Genomic DNA, 23382 nt, shown 5'->3' with positions numbered 1-23382 from the left:
AATTAAAAAAATTATCACCTATTTTGATAAGCACAGGAAATGGCTGAGAAGTCTGATTTCAGGGAAATAAGAAGGTAGTCCTTTCCCAAGGCACCCCCGTTCTTTTAAATATCAGGGTCTAAAATGCGCATTCGGCAGTTCCATCGGTGTGACGGAAAGCATGCTCCCTCTGGTTGGCAACGAAAGCCTTGTTTAAGCTTTCTAAGAAGTTGGCTAAGCTGGGTTTGGCTTCACTGTACCCACCAGTGACTAATGTCCACTCCTGTTCATTACAGGGTGACAGTGGTGGGCCACTTGTTTGCGAGAGGCCTGGAGGACAGTGGACATTATTTGGTTTAACGTCGTGGGGCTCTGTCTGCTTTTCCAAAGTCCTGGGGCCTGGAGTTTATAGCAATGTGTCATACTTCGTCGAATGGATTGAAAGACAAATATACATCCATACCTTTCTCCTAAACTAATTCCAAAGATGATGAGAGACTTTTGCCAGCTACACTCAAAGAAAATGGCCCTGTCAACTGTGGAGAGCTCCCTGCAGATAGCCGTCCAGAAGCACTTTTCACGGACAGGGATGCTCAGCGGTGCACTGCAAATGTTCATGTTTGTTCTGGTCTCATTTTATTCAGTTTTTTCAATTTTAGTTTTCTCTTACTTCAAGTTTAATGACAGTCTTTAAAAAAAAAAAAAGATTTTGGTCTTTTGCCAGGCCTAATCTTGACCATAGCACAAAAGTATCAGCTCTGGAATAAGGCAGGTGCTAGGGTAACAGGTTCTAGAGAATTCTCTTTATTCCAGTCACAGAGAGGCCATTGAGATCCAGGCTCTTTGCCAGCTTTTGTTTCTCAAGCACAATAGCATAGTGGCAAATTTCAATATTAATATTGGAGACTTGCTTTTGATTTATTAAGAGCCAAGACAGTTTACCTGCTTAAATTATTTACTACTACTCAAGTCTGCATAATTTTGAAAACCTATGAAAGATAGTCAGAGGTAAAAGACAAGTAGCATCCATTTAGGTAGCTGAAATGGCAAGACATATTGAACACAAAGCTCTTTAGACATCAACAATAGCATTTAACAGTATAAGACCGCACGTTCTGAACTTAAATCAAGGATGTAACCCTATAGAAAAGTCTCCATAGAACCTTCCTTATAGCTGGGATTTGTTCAGTGTGTATCAGTTGGCTGACTGAGACCTGTCAACAGCTAGAATAATATTCGTGGGAAACATTCTGTTTTGCCTATGTGACAATGAATGGAGATTAAACTTTGCCAAAGGAGACTTGCTTTAGCCTGGAGAGATTCAATTTTTGAAAACAAAAATTAAATTGCACCTGACCTCCAATTCAGTATTTTCCAACTTTCCTGTGTTCACCCATAATGATAAAATCACAGAAATGCCTCTCAAAGCAGTTCAAGTTTGCATGGAGTAAAACATTTTGTAATTTTCCTTGAAATGTGTTTAATATCTAATGTTGCCATTGCATCCCCTTGATAATTAAAACAAAAATTTAAAAAAATGCTTTTAAGCGCTAGGCCACTTTATGCACATCAATTTCCGAAGTAACTAGCGGTTAAAAGTACTTTTTTCCCCACTAAAAAGCTTCAAAATGCAAATTTTCACAAGTAAGTAATTTAGTTAGGCATCCATTTTGCAACATCCAAATGCCTTCAGAACAAGGAAGATTCCCCACTAACCTTCACCAGCACCCTGGACTGGCTCGGCATTCCTCTCCCACCACCCCCGCCCCGAGACGTACCTGCAATTTTATACCTGGGTTTTTGTACTTTTTTCTATGTGTGCACATATTTCAGATTCAAAACACTGCCTTGACACTTTCCATGTTATTCATCTCCTGTTCCAGAGTTTGTGAAATCCAACAATGGAATTATGGTGAGGATTGTTACAGTGGTAGGTACATACTTCACGTAATAACTGTTAGCCTTGCTCAACTTATGTTCAGACAAGTGTACCTACTGTACTTATTCTAAATAACCCTTAATACAAGTAAAATGGTACAACCTTTTTTTTTTTTAATGGACATGGAACTAGCAAGTCCCAGAAAACCATGCCTCCCACTTTACAGTTGGCCTCCAGCTGCCGACCAATCTGAATTTACCTGTCTTGTGTCTGTCACAGGAACGTGCTCTTTTATTTTAGGTGATGGATGGCTCTCTGAAATGAGAGGTTCCTAATAGTTTCAAGTCCCTTAAGAGTCCAAAGAAAACTTTAATCCTGGTAAGAGTGCAAGGAATCTCTCATGTCTAGAGTATATTTTGGGAGCCTGATATATTCTTTCACAAAACTTTTGGGGTAAAATTATACCACAAAATATAAACTATTAATCAATTTTTCCTGGCTACCAGGAGCAATGATACAATGCTTGGTCCCCCGAAATTTGGTAAAATACACTGAATACCAAAATGCAATAGATCCCATCAGCTTGGGTAACTTCGTGTAAAGTTATTTACTTGTAAATGAGACCCTTTAAAGGCTTGATACAGATCCCAAATCTCTTTTGCCCAAGGGCCAGTTATGTTTCAGAATCCAGAATTTTTCAGAATTTAAAATACAATTTAGCACCCAGTAACAAAATACATTTTTATAGCAAAATATCTGAATGATTACATTAAAGAAATTGCCTTACATCTGTTCAGGACATTGAATTTGTGCCTAATTTATGAAAAATTTTTCAGTTTCAGAGCTCTCAGGATTTTGGAGCTGTGGTTAAGAGATTGCGGACTCGTACGTAACGTGAACACTCAAGACTTTCTTCTGCTTTTATGCACGGATGCTTGACATCTGGGAGACTGACTTTTTTCCTCAGTCCTCTTGGCTTATTCTTTTTACCTTTAGATTCTAACCCTTTATTTATATTCAGGCAATGAATACCAGCTGCTATGAGGATGACAGATGATAGGACACTACTGATTTTTCCATATACGAAAAGGCCATTACAATATTCTGGGAAAAGGTAGGCTCTGGGATTTTCCTTCTAAGCTCTGGTACCAATTACTGTTGGGTTCGGTGATATGTACAGGAGTGATGACAGGTTTTCGTACACATGATTTATTAAACAGTTTATTTTAAAAAATCATTAAAGCAGAAAACAACCTCCAATAGACATGTGGGATTTTGAAAGTTCTAGAAATCAGTCTCCATAAAGGACTATTTGCAGTAATATCAGACAGTTACAAAAAAATGTCAGACCAGGACAAAGAGGCAGCAGGAGAAGATGAAGCCCTGAGGATAACAGATCAATAGTCATAAGATCTTGATACACACATAGAACATCAGCATGGAGATTTCAGGAAGGAGATTCTGGGTGGTTAGTGGCTGACAATTTTCAGATGAATAGATACTGAATTTTAAAAGAACTCAACAAAAATAGATGATCTTGTAACATCTGGGCTCAGTTGGTAAACTAGTCTCTTTGTTCCATCTAAAGCCAACACACATGATTTGCAACGAGCAACTAACTTGCTAACGACATTCCTGTCCTAAAATGTATTTAAAAACAAATTTTTCTAAGAACCTCACGGAATCCTGCTGAGAATCACCTGTATTAGTCTCAATGCATAATATCTCATTTTTAAAGGCTACAACACCAGAGACCTTGCAGATTGTCTTTAAATTGATTGTCTCATCTTGATCAGGCTATTGTAAGTTTTAGAATACAGGAAATTGCCAAGCAGGCTACAGAACGAGCTGACTGTGTCTGTCCTGCCTATGGCCTGTGTTTCCCAGCTGACATCTGCACAGAGGCAGACCTCATAAAAGGTCTTCTCTTGCCTGAAAGCAGAGAGAGGAACATATTCCTACCGAACCCTGGCACCGGTCTGCCCCTTCCCCATGAAGGCTCCGCCTCAAGAGAACACTGAAACGAGCAGAGACGGATGCCTTACATCGGCAGTCAGACCAAAGGCACCTTCCTGGAGGAAATAAAAAGCTATTAATAATCACTAACCACATTTTCAACAGTACAGTTATTGCCCTATTTTAGGTACATTGTCATTTAAAAGGCTCTTTGGAATTTTTTCTCTGGAAATTAACCATTTATAATATTTTTTTTTTCATGTGGCAATCTCTTCTGCATTCTAACTGATATAAAAACTCCTTTTTTTCATTAAAGAAAATTCAGATTGGAGTCTGCTCGCTGAAAGCATTTCCCTGGAATCTGAGATCTCCCAATAAAATAAATACATCTCAAATGAATCCCTTAGGAATGTCCGTACGTCTAAGACAATTAAAATGCTTTTACAAAATCCAAAAAGTTTTCATAAAAGTGTTTGATTCGGGATGAAATATTTCACCTCCCGAAACTCAATTCAGGTCAAACTGCAACCTCTCTTCCAAATGTATCTACAAACATACAAGAAAGGTCATCACGTTGGCTTTTCCGGGCACAGAAGAATCTTCGTGTCCCCTCGAGAAAAATCCACCTCATTCTTGCTTGCTAGAGGGGCCTCTTCAAAGGCCCTCTTCCAGATTTGAAGGGAGACTTGCCACGCCAAGGAGGATACCTTGCTTTTTTTTTCTTTTCTTTTTTTTTTTTTAACCCTCAGAGGGCCTCGCCATCCCTGAGGCCTTGGTTTCACAGAAGTCTGAGTCCAAAGCGGTTTCACGGACAGACGAGCTCCCCTGCTCGACAGCACAAGACGGTGCTGACACCACTGTCAAGGCGGTAGGCGGGCCGGACGGGGCTCTTCTCTTGGCCTTGGCAGCCGAGCGCTCAGCATACTTCCACGGCGCCCGCCCCGCTGTTCCGGCCCCTCTCCACTTCTTGAGAGCGTCAGTCCTCTCCTCCGCAGTCAATCTGTCCAAGTGCTGAGCCCTCCGAACTGGAGATGGAAACAGGGATCCCTGAAGAACCCGGTATGTAAACCTAGGTTCCGAAAAGCAACACAGAATTAGCGTCACCGCAAACGCGGCACGGGACCCCAAAAATACTCACCAACTGGAAAAAGTAAAAGGGGCTGGTGGCCCCTTGGCCTCCTTGAGGTAAAGGGGGAGGATGAGCACACTGTAAGAGGGAGACAGGAGCACTACTAAATACGTTAGTGTTTGTGAAGCGCTGAGGCAACAGGGAGTGCCTGTCAAGTAAATACAGAATAAAATCTTTAAAGTAGCGGTACCCATAGCGCCACGTCATAGGCTTAATGTTTGTTGGATTAAACGAGACAATACATGTACAGCAGACAGCAGCATGTGGGACGTGTTCACACAATGCTAGCTGCTAGTTTTCTAGGACTAGTGAGACACAGTCCCGCACACCGTCCCTTTCGGCCCCGGCGGGCAGCACGGACGCCGGCACGGCATTCTCATCAGCCTTGGGGGCCTCCTACCCGTCGCGGGGCTTTACGCCCTTAGATGAGGGTGCTCCACAGAGCTTTCCGACATCATCCCATCCTCCTTCCCGGTGGCTGCTGAGGGGGCTGAAGGGACCCATGTCACAGACCTAATCTCCTCAGCCTTTTGCCGTCCAGCCACACTGCTGGCCTGCTCCCTAGAGCGTGGTCCCAAAAGCCAATCTCTTCATGTTCACAACTTTGGAAATCTGGATAGGCAGAGAATTTCCCAAATCTAATTTCTCTGGGTTTAACAGGCCTTCCCTCAATCTCTTTTCTCTCACATTTTACTCTAAGCAGCAAGAAGGGACCAGGCCAGACCTTCAACACTAGGTCATAGTTCACAAATTCTGCTTTCCACATAACGGGAAAGCCCACTTCGGCTAAGTTTTCTGCCACTGTAGTGCCAAGATCCCCTTTCCTCAAATTTCTAGCGACACGTTCCTCCTTTCTTTCAGACCCCTCATCGGCGGTGCCTGTAACATCCACATTTCTAGCAGCATTCTGTTTAAGGCCATATGTGCATTTTCTAAGATGATACGATTTTCTCCACCTGTGCTGCTTCTCACTTCCCTCTGAATCCCCACCAGCAGGAATGTCAATGTCCATGATCATCTACGTTCTGTTGGAAGACGTCTAGTATTCTTCTATCATGTACTTGACATTTTTCCAGTCCCTGCCCATTATCCAGTTTCAAAGCCATCTTCACATTTGTCAGCATTTGTTGGAACACTGGGGGTGGCACACTTTCTTCCAGTGGGCCAGATAGTAATATTTCAGGCTTTGCGAGCCAGACCGTCTCTGTTGGAACTATTCGGCTCTGCCGCTGTAGTGCAAACTCAGCCAGAGATAATACAGGAATGAGTGTGTCTATATTCCAATAAAACTGTGCTTTTAAAAACAGGCAGCGGGCCACATTTGGCCTGTGAGCCACTTCGTCAACTGTGTTAGAGAATAACCTAAAATCACCATTTTGACTCTCATATTCTGTTTTAAAAAGGTAGAACAACTATGTGGCACAGTGTTTCCAGCTAAACAGATATATTTTATAAAAAAAAATATATATATATATATATAGAGAGAGAGAGAGCTATAGATTAAAAACGCACGCATACTTCTTAGCCATCCCCATCCTGTACAATATTAGAAATTCAAGTTAAACTAATATGGGAAAGATAACTGAACTCAGATACAGGAGGGATGTTTTCAGTGCTGACAGGCTGTACAGAGACTACTACTTGTCTCTCAGTCCACATTTGCCCGTTTTTCCTTTTAGAAACCTTCAGATTTTTTGCCACTCTGACTCTACATTCTGAGGTCCTAGTTAATGGGCTATGAGCAATGATGTGCAACTTCTGGGTCATGCCATTACAAAGACAAAGCAAAAAAACACGCGAGAGGAAAGCTGCTCGCACTCCGTTTTCTCTCCTCCTCCCTCCCACAGGCAGGGATGTGGGGGTGCTGGTGGTGAGTCATCTCCAATCATGCAGATGAGGGCAGCACCCGTGGGAGGTGGCGGAACAAAAAGCCAGAGGAAAGGATCCTCAGATAACCCTGTGGGTGAAGCTGCCCTATCTTTGGGGAATGGCAACCCGATGAGAATTTTCCATGAGAGAGAAAGCTCTCTTCCAGGTTGCTTAAACCGTTTTTGCTCTCTGGTCAAAGAGTTAAAACCCATGTTTTCACTAGGAGGCAGACTGACTTCTCTCTCCACTGGTGAAGGGAAGGGGATGGTCTGCCATCATTCTTAGCAGTCGCCTGAAGCCTTCTAAGCCTCTGATCTCACTTCCTCTCTCGCGGATAAAACCCCATACCTGGGCAGAAGAGCGACGCATGTTGTGAGGACGCAAACCAGGTAGAACACGGGGTCCAGCATGTGCTCCTGCATAATCCAGTAGGGGTTGGACGGTGGGTTGCAAGTGACACACATGGCTCCAAAAACCAAGGCAAAGAAAAAATAAGACAAGATGCTACCCGCAATGACCAGCATGTGGATCCAGGTCTGTAAGACAAGAAAGGCGGGGGAAATGAACACTTACCCCCAGGGTTTTGCATCCCCATGAACTCTGCTCTGTTGAAGAGACAACGTGTCTAAGCAACGAATGAATGGTGTCACAAACCATAGTGAACACAAAACACAAAATGCCAAAGAGATAAGAGCACCCTTCGTGAAGAGCTCATACCACTGTTTCAATTTTGTAAAATGGAGTCAAATGCCAAAAGGTTAATTTTGATGACTATTCTATTTTATATTGTTCAATGCACCATGAGGTGTTTGGATTCTTTTTTTTTTTTTCTTTTAATACAGTCACTAATCGGCCTGCTTCTTCATTAAGGTAATACTGCAATCCTCAAACGTTATCCATTCTCATGGCTGGTAGACATTACTGTTGCTCACCGATTTTCTAATTTCATCCCATTGTAAGCATCTGGAAGGACTGCATTTCCTCGCCCCCTTAAAACTAAGCACGGCCATGCATCCTGCTTTGACCAATGAAATGTGAATGGAAGGGACATTAAAAAATGTTCAGGTTAGAAGCACAGAAGAGCTGGTGTGCAATTTTCCATGCTGTCTCCTTTCTTTCCATGATGACCAAGGAGTTCCTCCTTGGGGATAATTCTAGATGGGAAAGCTACAAGACACTGCCTGGGGCACTGAGCTGCCCCCTCAGAGGACAACTCCTCTAGAGCTATCTGGCACCTTAGCTAACTTGTACAAGCAAGAAACAAATCTTCGTGTGTCACACCTTAACTGAGCCACCGCTGTATCTACGTACAGCTTGAAATTTTTCTTGATATTTTTCTGAAACTGGCTTACTATTTAAGTAACTTCATTTAGAAGGAAAAGCAGATCACTACCTTAAGTGTCATATCACCATTACCTGTCATAAGAGTGCTGAGTCTGATCTTTGTTACAGAGGGAAACTCAACAAAATCCGAGGCATGAAAGAGAATCACCTTCACATGATGTGGTGTTCAGTGCTCTTTAGTGCAGGGAACAGTGGCACCTAAAATCGTAGTTGATACCCAAGTGGGGTACGTTATTCTTTTGGGGGGGTAGCACTGCCTTTATTATTTTCTAAGGCTAGAATTTTCAAACGAGATCCAATTTTCTCCCTCTTCTTCTTCACCTGGCAAAGTATTTCCCCTCGGTAGATCTCTCCACAAGCGTCACCAAAGACTGCTCATTTTTTTTTGGTAAAATGTACAAACTGCTCAGAAAATGTGGGCTAACTCCTGATGATCATCATGCCTCTAAAACAAGGATTTGTTATTTTTTTCTTTCTTTCTCAAATGTGTTTCCTTCTCATTGAATCCTACTGCCTGATTTTTTTTTTCCCTTGAGATGTGCTTTTGGCAAGTGAGACAGCCACTGATGGAGCTGACGCATTTCCATAAATTGATACAGTTACAGTCAAGAGGCAAAGGGGGAAAGCAGACAGGGAGGTGGGAGGTGCTGAGGACATAAGGAGCCAGAGCGTGAAGGGAAGCTGCCTCACATCCTCAGAATGGCTGACTCCTACTGACAAGGGACCTTCAGAGGCTGTGAGCTCCAGCCTCCCCGGGCGTGAGAAAGAGTTTGATGATGCGTCCTTTGTATAACAGACACTGTTTTCCTGGGCACCTGGCTTTCATGCTCCCACTTCCTGGTGCGGACAGTGTGGATACCCAGTGCAATATCCCTCCTCTAGCCAAAGCCTAGCACTGAAGCTAAGGAGACAGAATTCTGTCCCCCGGGGCAAAACTTGGGGCGCACAATGAGGCAAGAGCAGAACGAAAAGGACTGCAACCAAGTCAGAGCAGAGCAGGGCAAGCCTGTCCATTAGTGTGTTCCCCAGATGTCCGGAGCCACTCTGGTTCCGCAGGCCGGTTTGGTTTGGTTTGATGGTTCTTCAATATATTTTTAATAACTTTTCTATTTGCTCAGGTTGCTGCTGCTCATAACCAGTGAATCCAAACCGACACACTTCATGCCGTAGACCCTTTGGACTGCTACTAAATGTCAGAACCGACGACAATTCCTTAGGGAGTAACCAAGAGTGCCTACAAAAGTGTTTAAAAATGAAATCAAATAGATATTAAAACAATGCCAAATATTTTAGTTCTAGAGTTCCCTTTACTCTCCTGGTATTTTCAGACTTTAACCTTTTACTACACTTTAGGCTTGTACAGTTTGATTATAGCAGGTTATAAGCAAGGCAAGTGATGCCAAAAATATTCTTTAGAAATATTATGCTTTAGAAATTATTATAAATAATTTTATAATATAACTGAACATAACATTTAAACTATAACCTCATTCAGCTATTTCTGTTTGAAATGCACTCAGGATGGTAAATATACCCCAAACACTGGTTAGTCATTTAATCATTTGTTCATCCAGTCAAACATTTTGGAGTACCTACTGTGTGTCAGTCCAGTCCTAGATTCTGGCATATGGTGGTCAAGAAAATAAACACGAACCCTGCCCGTCACAGAGATTATAGTCTAATGCAGAAGATAAACATGAATCAGTTACATAACTGGTGAATAATAAGAAATTATTATTGGAGCGACGAGGAAAAACAAGAGGATGGTATGAAAAAATGGATGATTAGGGAAGGGCTCTTGGAGGAAGCAGCATTTCTGCTGAGGCTGAAAATAGTATGTAAGCTAGGTGAAGTGCAAGGAACCAAGGGAAGAGTAAGAATACTCACCTTAGAAGAGATGGTAAATGCTAAGGACCTGATGTGGTAACGAGCTCACTGTGTCTGAACTGCTAAAGGAAGGACAATGTGGTTCCAGCCCATGAGTAAGTGGAAATGTGATCGGAGAGAAACGTAGAGGCACCACTGCATGAAGTCCTTTAGGCCATCTTAGGCCTTTTCGATTTTATTCCAAGTACAGTGGGAAATGATCGAAGGGTTTTACCCAAAGGACAGCAACAAGAAATGATTTGTGTTTCAAAAGGATGATTCTGATTGTTTTGTAGAGGATGGCTGGAGGAGTCAAGAGTAGAGGCGGGTGGGAGGTCTAAGAAGATGTAGCATTAGTCCAGGAAGTGGCTTAGGCTATAGCAAAGACAATGCCACTGGAAACGAGTGACGGGCATAAATAATCATGGGAGTGGTTTATTCTCCAGAGATGGGTGGAATGTTCTTCATTGGCAAAGGAAGGTTTACAACAAAGCTCTCACTATCTGAATCCTACACATTAGCTTTGTGGCAGAGAGCTACTGTACAATCATTTTGATGATGAGAATCAACTATCATTAAGTCAGCAGTTAAGATAAAAAAAAAGACCTAGATTTAAATGAATGGTAAAAATTCTGGAGGGAAGAAAATATAATTTCTTTTTGTAACATGAGACACTTTACTGTGATAAAATCATCACTTACTAAAGTCAGTATACCAGGATCATGGCATGACACCTCTCTTTAGTTGAGTTGAAAGGCATCAGCATGATCCTGAAGAATGTTGGTCATGGAAATGTAATTGTTTCTTCAGCTTGACTCGCCATGGATACCACCAAGGGGACCAGGTAGGTATTTTCCACTTTCTCTGGCTATACATCAACCTCAACATAACGGCACTCAACAATCAACAGGAGCATCCACGAAATCACCCTTCTTATTTGGCGTCATTACTCTTCTCGTTACCATGTGTTTTTTAGGCATTGAAGGTTTAGCGCAGTCACTGCTAATAGAAGACATTTCCCCCAAGCAGTTTCAGGCCACTTCTGGGGCAGGAAAACCACTCACCAAACTCTTGCTTTCAATCACCAGGTGGAGGATAATGATGAACAGAGCAGCTGTGTTCAAGGGGTTTCCAAATGCAAAGATGTCAATGTCTGAGCCCTGGTAGGTCTACAAAGAGAGGACAACAGGTGGCGATCTTGGAGAGCTGTCGCACTTGGTGCTTTGAGTACCATCCCTTTATTTGATAGCTCAACTGAGGATGGAGTCCCTTCTTCAGTGTTGCTCATAAAGGGTCATTTAGGATAAACTTGAACATTTCCGAAAAAGAGACTGACTCTTGGGCCATCTAATCTTTGAACTTTTCAGTTGGAATGCCTCTTTATCCTGAGCCATAATTTGTCTTCCTGGAACCTTTTACTTACACTTCTGGCTCTTTGAGGTATAGAAAAATATCAAATATGTCCCATTTAATAGAGCTGCAAAACTTTGAGGTAGCTATTCAGGCTATACTGAAGGGGCGCCGGGATGCTCAGTTGGTTGAGCATCTGACTCATTTCTTTGGGCTCAAGTCGTGATCTCGGGGTCCTAGAATCGAGCCCTGCGCTGGGCTCTGTGCTGAGCACAGTCTGCTTGGGATTCTCTCTCCTTCTCCCTGCGCCTGCGCATGCGCTCATTCTCTCTCTCTCAAAAAAAAAAAAGGCTATCCTGAGTGTATGATCTCTGCTAAGTATATATCCCCTCCTCTCCTATGTATATGTCCTCAAACCCTTAAAGTATTCTTCCAAGCACACAATTTTCTGACCTTTCACAATTCTACTTGCTCTCTTCTGCTTACCTTCAGATTGCCTTATCTGTATCCCTCTTGAAATGCGGTATACCCAGAATACTCTAGCTGGCAAATTCAAGTCTTGTTTAAATAAAAAACTAAAGAACTGAGGTTGTTAACTTAGAGATTATCAATTTTTTTTCATTCTTAATACTGTGCTTTTGTTAACGCCAATCCATGATCGAACCAGTGTTTTCTTCTGGGTAGGGGTGTATATGGGTGGGCAGTTATATCATGCTGCTTTGAGTTTGGGGTTGGCCTGAATTTTAAAATTCATTTTTATACATGTTTTGTTTAGTCACATTTCTTCTATTCTTCACCTATAAAACAGGTTTTTTAGTTTTGGAGAGACTATTTATAATAACTTAAATTTAAGACTATGAATATCATCCTAGTAGATTTAGCCCAGCACTCACTAATAATTGATTTCATATTCTGACTTTGCCTCTCTGATTTTGACCCATCTCATTGTATGCCTGGACTCTTAATTTTATCCAGGTCATTTACAAAATCTATCAAGCAGCACAGGGCTAAAAAGGAGACTCATGAGGAGTCAGCTATGTACTTCTCTCCAAATATAATCCATTGTCTAACATATTTGGGGGAGGACATTGTAATTGAGTCAGTTAATGATCAACTTGGTTATATGAGCAAGATACCCTAATACACCCACTCTATATGCTGATACAAGCAACAAAGAAGCATCACTGATTCATTAGTAACATACACTTTGAGTGAATAAGGACTCACATAATAAGGCACAAAGAAGCAGACCAGGCTTTGATAAAAGGCATCCAACAAGGTGATCCAGAAGGTAAGGGGTAGGTATGCCTGAAAATGAAATAGATATTGTGGAGGGATTAATAAGAGTCAAAGCAAAGTCAAGGAACAACACAAGCCAATAATTATTTTTGCTTCTCCAAGAAGAAGATTATATTCCTTCATTCTCTTACTCACAAAATAGGTGGGATTTGTAAATAGTGGCAGAAGAATACGGTGTGAAGTTGAATAATAGGTGCAAAAGTCCATGGAGGAACTTTCCTCAACTCATGTCGCTTCTATCATTGATCAACCTGAAATCTACTTGAAATAGGGATAGTAGTACTGATTCTCCATTTCCTATTGATCAGAGAGTGCGGTTTCAAAAACTTCTCCAAATCCATCCACTTCTGTCTCCATTCTCCTTCACCATCAACTCTCTTTATGAATGACTGAATAACCACCTAACTGGTTCCTTTGCTTCTTCTCCTATCCCTAATCCCATCTTCCACAGCGGTCAGAAGGTTCTTAAAAGCTATAAATCAGGTCATGCCATCTCCCTAATGAATCAAACTGACCCCCTCCAATGCCTCTCCGCTGCACTTCCAATACAATTTAAGTTCCTTCCCACGGCCTGTAATGTCCTGGAGGGTCTGCCCACTGGAGCCCCTGCTCCCCAGGTCCCCCCCCTTCCCATTCTCATCCTCATCCACTATGATCCTACCACAGGCAACCTTCTATTCTTCGAAGTTGCCAGACCCATTCTTTCCCTGGGGCTTCACCTGTGCTTTTTTCTCTGCCAGGATTCTCTGGGCCTCCCATGGGACCTCCCACGTGACCTCCCACGTGACTCACTCTTCATTATTCACATCCTAGCTCAATATCATCTCCTCACTGGGGCACTCCCAGACCGGTCTAAAAGTTATGCCCACCCCATCACTTACTACCATGGCATCCTTAGAAATCTCAACACCATTGGAAATAGTTAAATTTGTTTTCTTAATGATTTTCTGGTTCTCTCAGCAGAATGCAAACTTCATACAGTGGGGCTTTGATTTTTTTATGCAAGTGATTAAAACAGTACCTGGTACATAACAAGTACTCAGTAAGTATTTGTTGGATTAATAAACTATTCCTATATAACTTTTCACGTGAACTGCTTCTAACCAAAAGCGTACAGAAAAAAGAAAGTTCAAGTAGAGACACTAATCAAGTGATGGAAAACAGGTTTTCAAACAAGAGCCAACTCTGATTGAATGTTGATGTGTGTGCAGAAGGATTCTGAGGCTGTGTCCAGACCCCGGAGGAACAACCAAGTGTTATGGTTTATTAGTGATATATGCCATGGACAAAAATGGCAACACATGTATTATATCCCTGAGCTAGTCTTCTGTTTTCTTAACACGTTCTCAGTCTTATTTCCTTCTAAATGTGAAAAGGATGGCATTTCCTTGGAAATAAGCAATTGTCTTCTAAATAACAAAGTTCTGTAAATACACAAATTCTCCACATACGTTCTTCTATTCTTCAATAGACTATACTTAGAATTTTAAAATCTGTTCTTTAAAAAAAAAAAAACCTCTTCATCCTCTGGAAAATCAAAGCAATGAGGATTTGTTGTTTCTAATATTGTTACTGTTACTGTTCCTTTTCCCTGTATCTTCTTTTACTGTTTCCTCCTTAAAAATGATGGGATGTTCTACCTATCTTTCTTCATCCAAAGGCTCATAAAAATCTAAGCAGAAGCACAGTCAAATGGCAGAAGAGAATGTGGTGGAATCAAAGGGGCAACCAAAATGCCACTAGACAAGAGAGAACAATTTGGGGATAAGCTAAAATGTAACTTCATGCTACTGGGGGAATGGAAGTTGCTCAAAAAACCCTAGAGCAAAAAAGGTAGAAGCATAATTACTCCACAGTCCTGTGAGTCGGGGGACTCTGGAAGCAAAGGACAGAAAAAGATAAATGAGAGGCTGGCGAGAGGAACTCATGGCATCTCCTGGAATCTGAAAGGGAAAATGCGGACATGAAGTCAAAGCCAGGAAAGGTGGCTGTGTGGGAGGGGGGACGGGTAACAGATGATTGCTTCTCGGGAGGGAGGCCTCTGCTGCAGCCTTTCAGATCATCTCCTTTGGGGAGGGATTCCGTAACCCTGGAGAGCATTATTTCATGACGCCGAAGACAGGAAATGGCCCCAGCATAAAACAGAATTCGTTTGAAGGCCAAGTTCAAAGAAAGGACAACTCTTCTGGAAGGTAAACTCAATGAAATCCATGACCTTCTACCAAGAGCCACATGCTGGGAATCTGCCTGCTATTACCATGTATTACGAAACTGGCTGGCTCAATAGAACCATGTGTGCAAAGGATGGATAACAGGGTTCAACAACAGGAAACAGTGACCTCAACTCTTCCAAGGGTAAGAACCAATCACAGTCTGTACAAATGGGCTTTTAAAATGCCAGCTCTAAAAACTCTGAAGATCCCCCTCACTTCTCTTTCCCCAACGGACTTGGACTTTAATTTAGGCCAGGGGTACAAGACAACCTTCATTAATATCGATCACCCATCCCTGCAGCCTGGCCTTGAACTTTAAGTCAGATTGGATTTCTCTACAAAAACCTCATTTAGTTCTTTGATCTAAATGGACTGGATGATATTAAAGGATTACAAGAATTTCTTCTTCCCTGGAAGCCGAACGTGTGACTTCTCTGTGTTGGCTGCGGCAGGTAGCCTGCAGACATTAAGTTACTCCCCAGCCTGGAAAGGAAGTTCAAGTCAGAATAAAGTTAGACTGATGAAAATAAACACACTTTAAATCTGGGATTTCCTCAAATTTCGGGTTAGTTCTGGGGAGGGGGTAAAAATAACAATATTGAGAGCTTCATATAGCTAGAACTCTTATCTTACTTGGTCCTCACATCGTCTCCATAAAGAAACAGAAGAACAGGCAAGTTGAATCATTTACCAAGGTCACACACCACAGAACCAGAATTTAAACTCAGGCTAAACATAACCCATTATTTCTAACTGATCTGGGTCAGTGTCTTTAGAAGCGTGAGTGAAGCACAACACACAGATTTCTCACGGTAGGTCTGATTTTTGCCTGCCCCGTACTTCTCTAGGAAACCCTTCTTCCCAATTCTGTCCATGTGATGCAGCTCTGTCCTCAAGAACAATAAATGTCCCAGGCCTGGCCAATGAGAAAATGATCTTTTTTATTAAGCCAGTTGGAGCTTGCAGCTGAAAGGGTCCTGACTAACAGAGTCTTCCTCTCAAGGCTAGAATATCTGACTACAATTTGGGGGTACCTCAGCTTTGCCCACTTACAGGCGTCTATAGGTTCCTGGCCTTCCTCAGTCCCTGTGATCCTGACCATGCACTTGTGAGAGCACTTTGGATTTCTGGCCATGGGACGGCACAGCGGAGGCGGGAGGAGACCCGGGGACTGAAGGCCGCACCAGTGTTCTTCCTGCAGTCCCGCGTAACGGTGGACAGCATGGACTAGAGATCCAGAGTTCACCTGCACCGCCCTTGAACTCTGTGACATGGGCTCGTTACTGAAAGTACCTTCCTGTGCCTGACTGTCCTCGTCTACAATGTGGATAACGATAGCACTGACTTGCAGGGTCATTTTGAGGATTAGATTTATGTATATCAAGCACTTCGAATAGTGCCTGGCATATAGGAGGCATTACATAAACGTTCATAAGTGCTTTATTATTAATTTTGTAGAAGATAAATAAGAAAGAAAAGAGTTGTGAGACAGCTAGCCCAAGTAATTAGCAACCACAATCCCCTAGGACAGTGAGAGAACATGAGAAAGGGAGGACAGATATCAGTGATCCATCAGAGGGAGGCAGGTAGCATGAAGATCAATGAAGTAGAGGCAGGGCTTGGCTTTAGGGACAGGAAGCCATTCAGATCATGCCACTATGCTGCAGAATAGAGCCTGAAGAATTTATTTTGTCTTTAGAACCAGACTAAGAAGGATTCATATCCTGCCTCTGCTAAACATAACCCATTTTTGAGATTTTTGGAAAATTTTGTGAGATTTTTGGAAAAATTACTGAGCCCCTTTGAAATTCAGATTCTTCATCTTAGAACGGCTACAATACCAGGTTCTCCCTCAAAAAGTTCTGTGGAGATAAATGAGACAGGGGAGGCTTATTAGTTCACACAAGAGATGGTACAGTGAGGTCTAGCAAATCCTAGACATTATGAGCTGTGGAAACGCCAGATTTCTTCAGATAAGTACCTAAGACCTTCTGCAATTGTACCTATGTTCACCTCAGAAGCAAGTAACTTCCTATCTGCCATGTTAGCAGAGATGTTTTGAAACAGCCACACCATGCCAAGAGTTTGAAGCAGTCCTGAATGGACCACATTATTTGAGCTGGGCTCACCGGAACGTGCCCTGGCTTGCATGGCGGATGCGTGTCGGTCCAAGCATTTCTGCCTCGGCACCTACCTCTGATTTCTGACCAGCCTTGTAAAGTTCCGGCAGCTGCATGAGGGTCTCTGCAGACACATCTTTCTCCAAGACACCGTAAATGACAGGAGGAGCGGAAGTGAAAAGGAGGTTGAACAAGATCAACACCCAGTAGTCAGTCATGGAGGTTCCTGAAAATCCACAAAAGAACTGGTACCAGAAAAGGAGGTTCACATAGGCCTAGGGACACAAGAGGGAACATTTGCATCTTAGAAACAAACAGCCACATGTGCCATGAGCGCACAAGCCACACGCTGCCACTGTCAGCTACGTGATCCCGGCCTCTCTCTCCCTCACCAAATGGAAGACCATAACTCGCCTTGCCGTCTTTTTGGGATTCGTGTTTTATTAAAGGAGAACACTACATACATATACACACATACGTGCACACACGCACGCACGCACGCCCCTTACTGTGTAGCACTGGCCCTGTTCTAAGAGCTTTACAAATAATCTGTTCAACCCTCCTAACAACTTGGGAATTACTGTGGCCCCATTTTATAGATGAGGAAGCTGAGGCACAGAGAGGCTAAGGAACTTGCTCAAAGTCATCTGGCTAATGCGTAACGGAGCCAGTGTTCAGACTGAGACACCGCTTCTACATGGAGAGATCCTAGCCACGTGCCTGCTATGTAGCAGGCACACAACAGATAGTCATCCTTTTGCTTTCTAGGTTCAAAATTACTTTTTAGTGGTGCCGGCCCCGTGGCCAACCATCCCAGTGAGTTCGGGATGGAGGAGATTCCCGAGACGAGAACTCTCCTAACACTGGGACGGTCCCAGGCAAACCAGGACAGGTGGTCGCCCTGGGGGCTGGAAATACGCATCCTACAGCGTTTCCTCCAGTATTCAGTCGCAGAGGAACTAGGCCCATGATAGCTAATGTTCTGTGCCCTTAAGCAAGGCAGGCCCCAGGAAAGGACCCTGGCCTTAGACTTAGCAGTTGTACTCAGGGCCTGAAGACACTTCCTGCTGCTTTTTTCCACTTTAGGCCATTTTCCTAACCTTTCCGAATTTTGATTTCCTCATCTGAAAAATGAGGATTATACCATCCCAGAGCTTAGTATCAGGATCCACTTAGAAGGTGCTCACGACCTGTAAAGTGCCTTACAAATACGAAGATGTTATTGTTGGCATTCTGGATGCACTAGAATACTTTAGGACAGGAGCTACAATCCTCAGGACAGAGTTTCTTAAATCTAGGGTCGATGGACACACACTGTGCCCCGCTCCTGGAAACGTATCAATTTGGGGTACATGTGTTTTGGGGAATGAATTCATAGTCTTCATCAGTATCTCAAAAGTTTTCTAAGATCCAAGAACCACAGTCTCAGAAAGGTAAGTTACCCGATGGCTTCTGATACTGGCCTTCTTCTCCATAGTTTACAAAGCATTCACTGTCTTGCTAGGTTAGTAAGAGGCAGAAGTAAGTCTGGAGAGTATCTGTGTGAATGGCCACTGAGGGTTTCACAGCAAAAGACCGCAGGGTCCTTGTTCCCTGGTGATGGAGTGCCTACTCATAAACACTGCCCCACTCTCCAAGAGCATATGACACCTCTCTTCCTAATATTAATGCTCCTTACCCTCTGGGTTTAATCTGCGCTTAAAAGGAAAGGGGAGGGGCTGGGCCGCACCACAAGAGGGGCAGGTAGAAAAATGCAAAAGTATTAAAAAAAAAAAAATCACTTGGGAAAGAGGCTCCTCCCTAAAAGTCAGTGACCACTACTAAGTCCTGGAATTTTAAAAAAGCTCATTGTGTGGTAGGACCAAAAAAAAAAAAAAAAAAAAATGGTTCTACACACACACACACACACACAGATCTAAATTACACATTTGGAATATATGTAAAATGACCTATTGAAGTTATTTTTTTCCCCCAAAGGTGGTATTTCAAGAGAGTGATATAAATTGATGTTTACTATTAACACGCTACCTATGGACTTTGAAGGCTAAAAATAAATTTGGTCTAAAAAATCCTGACATTTTTACATAATCAGTCCAGCTAGAAGGAACTTAAGTGAAGCAATCTAAGGTCAACATGATCGTATAAAAGAGGAGACTGAAATTTAAATGGCATGCCAAAGATTAGAAGCTAAGGCTTCTCATCAAATTCTGCCCCTTTAGGAATGACATAGTCAAAATTAAGTTCCCTGGTCGCCAAGCGCAAATCCATTTTACAGGCTTGCTAGAAAATTTTTCACTTGTGTTAGCCAGCTGCGGGCTAAGGCGTGATCTTGGGTTTTCAGCGGCATCTGCGTCTTCAATATACAACGTGGAACATCAGTCCGAGGACAGCAGAGAGCTTTTGCTGTCTCCTGGAAAACGGAAGCAAACCTTCTCACTCTCTACTGGACAGCATTAACGTTTCTTAATTCTGCTTGCCACCACCTTTCCATGGAAGGTAAAAAACTGGGTCTTAAATGAACCAGACAGGACTTAATTGAACGGAAAAGCACAGGGAATAGGAAATACTGGCAGAGGGACAAGCCCAGCGATTTGCTGTCAGTGGCTGAATGGGAGCGCATCCCCAGATTATTTCCAGGACGGCCGCAGGAGTGCTCCTGGCTGCTTCCCAAACATCAGTAAGCCAAGCAGCCTCATGCAGGGCACTTCCTCGCCATCCCTTCCGCAAGCAGGAGAAGAAAGGGAGGAGGGGGCAAGGGACAAATTCTCCAGAGCTACGTACCACGTTCTTGTAGAAAAAATAGAGAATCATGTTGGAGAGTCGTGTGTAACACCAGTGCCCGTGGACAAGGAGGAGCCTGCCGAGATGCTTAAACTGAGCAACGGCAAAGTCGCTGGCCATCACCGCCTGCAGAGGCAACAGGGACAGGGTGCCACCCTGAGCCACGGGACATGTTAACACAGACGCAGCCGGGCAGCCTGACCATCAGCAGGCTGCGACTGGTCCAATCTGTTGTTTAAACCATCCGTGCAGACCAACACAAAATAAAGCAAACCCAAACAAAGAGAAACTCATGAACACAGAGCCACAGTCAGCTTTCCAATAGGGTCCCACGAAACAAGACTTCTCTTTGGTTCCCACTCGGGACGGAATTTCGGCAAATGTACTTTCCTGGAAAGTAGCTCCCTTAAGCAAGAACGCCACGCGTTGCCATCAGCATCCGCTTCTCCTCAATGAGAAGAATATTGAAAGGACCGTAGTCATGACTTCATAAATTTCTCAAGGTTTGCAGAGAATGTCATAATTTACAATTCTCTGAAAACCCCAAGCCTCACGTCTGATCTTCCTCTGACGGCGTTTGCTCCATACATGAAAAGCAGTCTTGGGACAAGCTTTTATCTGACTTTTGTGCCCAAACACACTATCCGGTATGCACACATGTGCACACACACACGTACAGACAGGACCCTCCCCTCTCCCTCATTCTCAAGCACCATCTTCCTCCCTCCCTCTTTAGGTCTGTAGGTCTTTTATTCAAATCCTACTTTAGTAGCTTTCACTGGTGTCCAAAGTCACACAGTTACCGCAGGGCGAAATATATATATTATTAGGATCTAGAGGAGCTATAGATTTTAAACTGAACGAGCACGCAGTTAGTTACCCAGGAAAACACCCCAATACTCACACAGTACATAATCAACAGACACAATTCCTGTCTCCCACTCCTGATATAGCTACGGCCGGCCTCACTTTACCACAGAGATTTCACCGTGGGAATGTTGCCCTTGGATGGGCAGGTGAAGTTCATGGTACTTGGGCGCACGAAATCCACTCACCTGCATGCCTTCTTGACCTGAGATCCCAATCCCAATGTCTGCCACTTGAATCATGCTAACATCATTTGCACCATCACCTTCAGGAGATCGAAGAAAAGGCAAGAAGCATATGAAGGGTAGAGAAAAGATGCAAACTCTGCAAAGCAACAGTGACCACTCAAGCAAACAAATCCTTCAAAGTTTATATCTCAAGTCTGCAAGTTACCTGGAAGCTAGTGAAACAGACATTACATTGTCGCATCCCGCTGCCATCAGGAAGAATTCTAAACTCAATAATGCCTTAAAATCCTTCACGCTAAGGCACCTATCTAGACTGATCTCCCCCTTTTCCGTGCCACTCACTTTACTTTCAGTTTTCCAGATATCTCTGCTCCTTCCAGCCACTGCACATGTGGTCTGTATCCTTGTGACACTGGCCTCATCACCCCCACATCTCGGGGCTGGATTTCCATTGCTCTTGCCCTCAGCTCAGATGTCACTTCCTCTGGGAAATCTTCATATTCCCTTTAGATTAGATATGCCCCTTCCTTGGACTCCAGCGCTATATCATACGTTATCATGTGATATTATGGTTGCTATATAGTTCTTGGTCTCCCCAGCATACTGGAAGCTTCTTAAGGGGAAGTATTACATTCCTGCTGGTGACGAACATTTGTCGTTCCCAACTGCCCACCAACCATTCACCTGTTTTCAGTATCCCGATTTTCCCTGGGAACTCAAGGAAGAGATACAGTCTCTCTCTCCCTCTCCCTCTGCCCCTCCCCACCTTAAAAAAAAAAAAAAAAGACCAAAAATTTATAATGGCCTCCAGGACCCTAGATGATCTGGTCACCTGCCACCTCTGCCCATCACGAATCTACAGAAAACTCTTCCCTTTGCTCAATCTGCTTTGGCTTTGAACATACCAAACTTGGCCTATGGCCTTCACTTTCCCTGTCCTCACCAGGAGTGTCCTCCCCTCAGGTTTCCCATGGCTCCCTTATCATTCTCTTCAAGTCTCTGCCCACATGCAGCCTTCTCAGTGATACTGTCTCGGAAAAACACTGAAGTTAGCAGTCCTCCTCCTGTCTCCCCAGCGCTCTACATCCCCTGGTTCTGCTTTTATTTTTTTTTAATAGCACTTGTCACTACCTGACATATATTTATGCCTTTTTTGTTTTGTTTCATTTTTTACTATATGCTTCCTACTGAATGTAAACTCAAGGAAAAAGTACCTTGTCATCTGTATACACTCTTATCTCCACTGCCTAGCAAAATGTCTGGTAAACGGAAGGCACTCAATATTAATATCTGTTGAACGAATGCATAAATGATTTGTTCATGCCCCTGAATTTAACTTTTCTGAAGGCGGCACTCCTAGACTTTTCAGCTCTACGATTCAGTACATTTACCCTCCTTAACTTGGTTGATCCGGGGTTCTGACATGCAACCCAAGGCCCTACCGTATTGGTTTCCAGGTCACACCCCTACCCCGTGGTTCCTAGCGGTGGTCAAAGAGGTGAGGACGAGAAAGGGGGAGGGAGTAGGGGGCAGAGAGTACGAAGGGAGAAAAGGGGGAAGAAATGTGGGGGTGGAAAAGGACAGACAGACAGAAGAGTAAATGGACGTAGGGTGTACGGAAGGAAGGACAGACAGAAGAATCAATCCCCCGGTGGGGCAGGAGAGTGAGCAGCCCACGGCTGGATCGCCTCCCCACTCACCGATGGCCAGCGTCATCACCTGCAGATGGCTGCGAACCAGCTTCACCACCTCGCTCTTCTGCAGGGGGGTGGCTTGGCAGCAGACCACAGCCTGACAGCAGGCAGTCAGCTCCAGGAACTGCCTCTGCAGCCCCTCCTGCAGGGCGCACTGCAGGGCCTTCCCAGTGATGATGAGGCCAGCCCGAAGCCCGCAGTCCTGTGGGTGCTGTAAGCCCTCCCTTAAGGACGCTCGCTCTGGAGAGGCGGGATTCTTCCCCTGAAGTTCTTTCAAAATGGTGCTCATCAGCGTCTCACAGGCATCCTTGAAACAAGAGGCCAAGACAGTCAGGCTCAGGCCTCCCCTGGCGGCCATATCCAGCTAAATTTATCTTTAGCCACCGCTGTGTCAAGGCTAGTGAGTAATCAGCTACTTCTGAAGGCCTCCCAGCTCTTCTGCAGAGATTTCCGTGTATATGTGGGGGCCAGTGAATAGGGCAGAACACATCTCACTCCCGGGTCTACAATAAAAAATCATGTAGAATTTCTTTATTTGTACAATTTCCCTTCTCACACAGGGACTCTCAAGAGTCCTTTGATCTTTTTCTACCACTCACTATCTGCTTGACTCGAGGCAAATTATGTCACCTCTCTGAGCCTCAACTTCTCATGTGAGAAATGCAAATGTCTACACATGGTAATGTCATTGTGAAGAATGAGGGAGAGAACATGTGCAAAGGCCCTCATGTAGGCATGGCACAGAATTTAAAGCAATAGTATTTTTATCTTCTTTTGGACAACGTTCATTCATTCATTCACTGAATATTTACTGAGAAAACATTCTAGGTGCTGGGGATTGGTCAACG

General features: G+C 43.6%; 2 protein-coding genes across 14 annotated transcripts in view; one reads left to right on the top strand and one right to left on the bottom strand.

The window, feature by feature from the left end:
* Nucleotides 1-755, top strand: part of CORIN (corin, serine peptidase) — a 239852-nt gene extending 239097 nt beyond the window's left edge. For all 9 annotated transcript variants that reach the window (XM_073891620.1, XM_025887485.2, XM_073891619.1 and 6 more), the window contains one exon: nt 276-755. In XM_073891620.1, coding sequence (XP_073747721.1) covers nt 276-458 — 183 coding nt within the window. In that variant the 3' untranslated portion in view covers nt 459-755. The remainder of the gene's footprint in view (nt 1-275) is intronic.
* A 2308-nt stretch (nt 756-3063) lies between these two features.
* ATP10D (ATPase phospholipid transporting 10D (putative)) overlaps nt 3064-23382 on the bottom strand; it is a 101577-nt gene continuing 81258 nt past the window's right edge. For 3 of the 5 annotated variants that reach the window (XM_025887109.2, XM_025887111.2, XM_073891616.1), the window contains 8 exons: nt 22541-22841; nt 20841-20917; nt 19786-19911; nt 17079-17279; nt 12600-12680; nt 11087-11191; nt 7161-7348; nt 3064-4883 (listed from right to left, as the gene is read on the bottom strand). In XM_025887109.2, the coding sequence (XP_025742894.1) occupies nt 4553-4883; nt 7161-7348; nt 11087-11191; nt 12600-12680; nt 17079-17279; nt 19786-19911; nt 20841-20917; nt 22541-22841 (1410 nt within the window). In that variant the 3' untranslated portion in view covers nt 3064-4552. Of the gene's footprint in view, nt 4884-4952; nt 5092-7160; nt 7349-11086; nt 11192-12599; nt 12681-17078; nt 17280-19785; nt 19912-20840; nt 20918-22540; nt 22842-23382 lie in introns of all 5 variants that reach the window. The other 2 variants (XM_073891614.1, XM_073891615.1) reach the window with 2 other exon arrangements.

The sequence above is a fragment of the Callorhinus ursinus genome, unplaced genomic scaffold (genome assembly GCF_003265705.2).
Source record: "Callorhinus ursinus isolate GAN/ISIS: 27379988/994484 unplaced genomic scaffold, GSC_fseal_2.0 scaffold4, whole genome shotgun sequence".
NCBI classification, from domain to species: domain Eukaryota; kingdom Metazoa; phylum Chordata; class Mammalia; order Carnivora; family Otariidae; genus Callorhinus; species Callorhinus ursinus.
The sequence above is the reverse complement of the archived record's forward strand: the minus strand, read 5'-3'. Positions and strand labels throughout refer to the sequence as shown.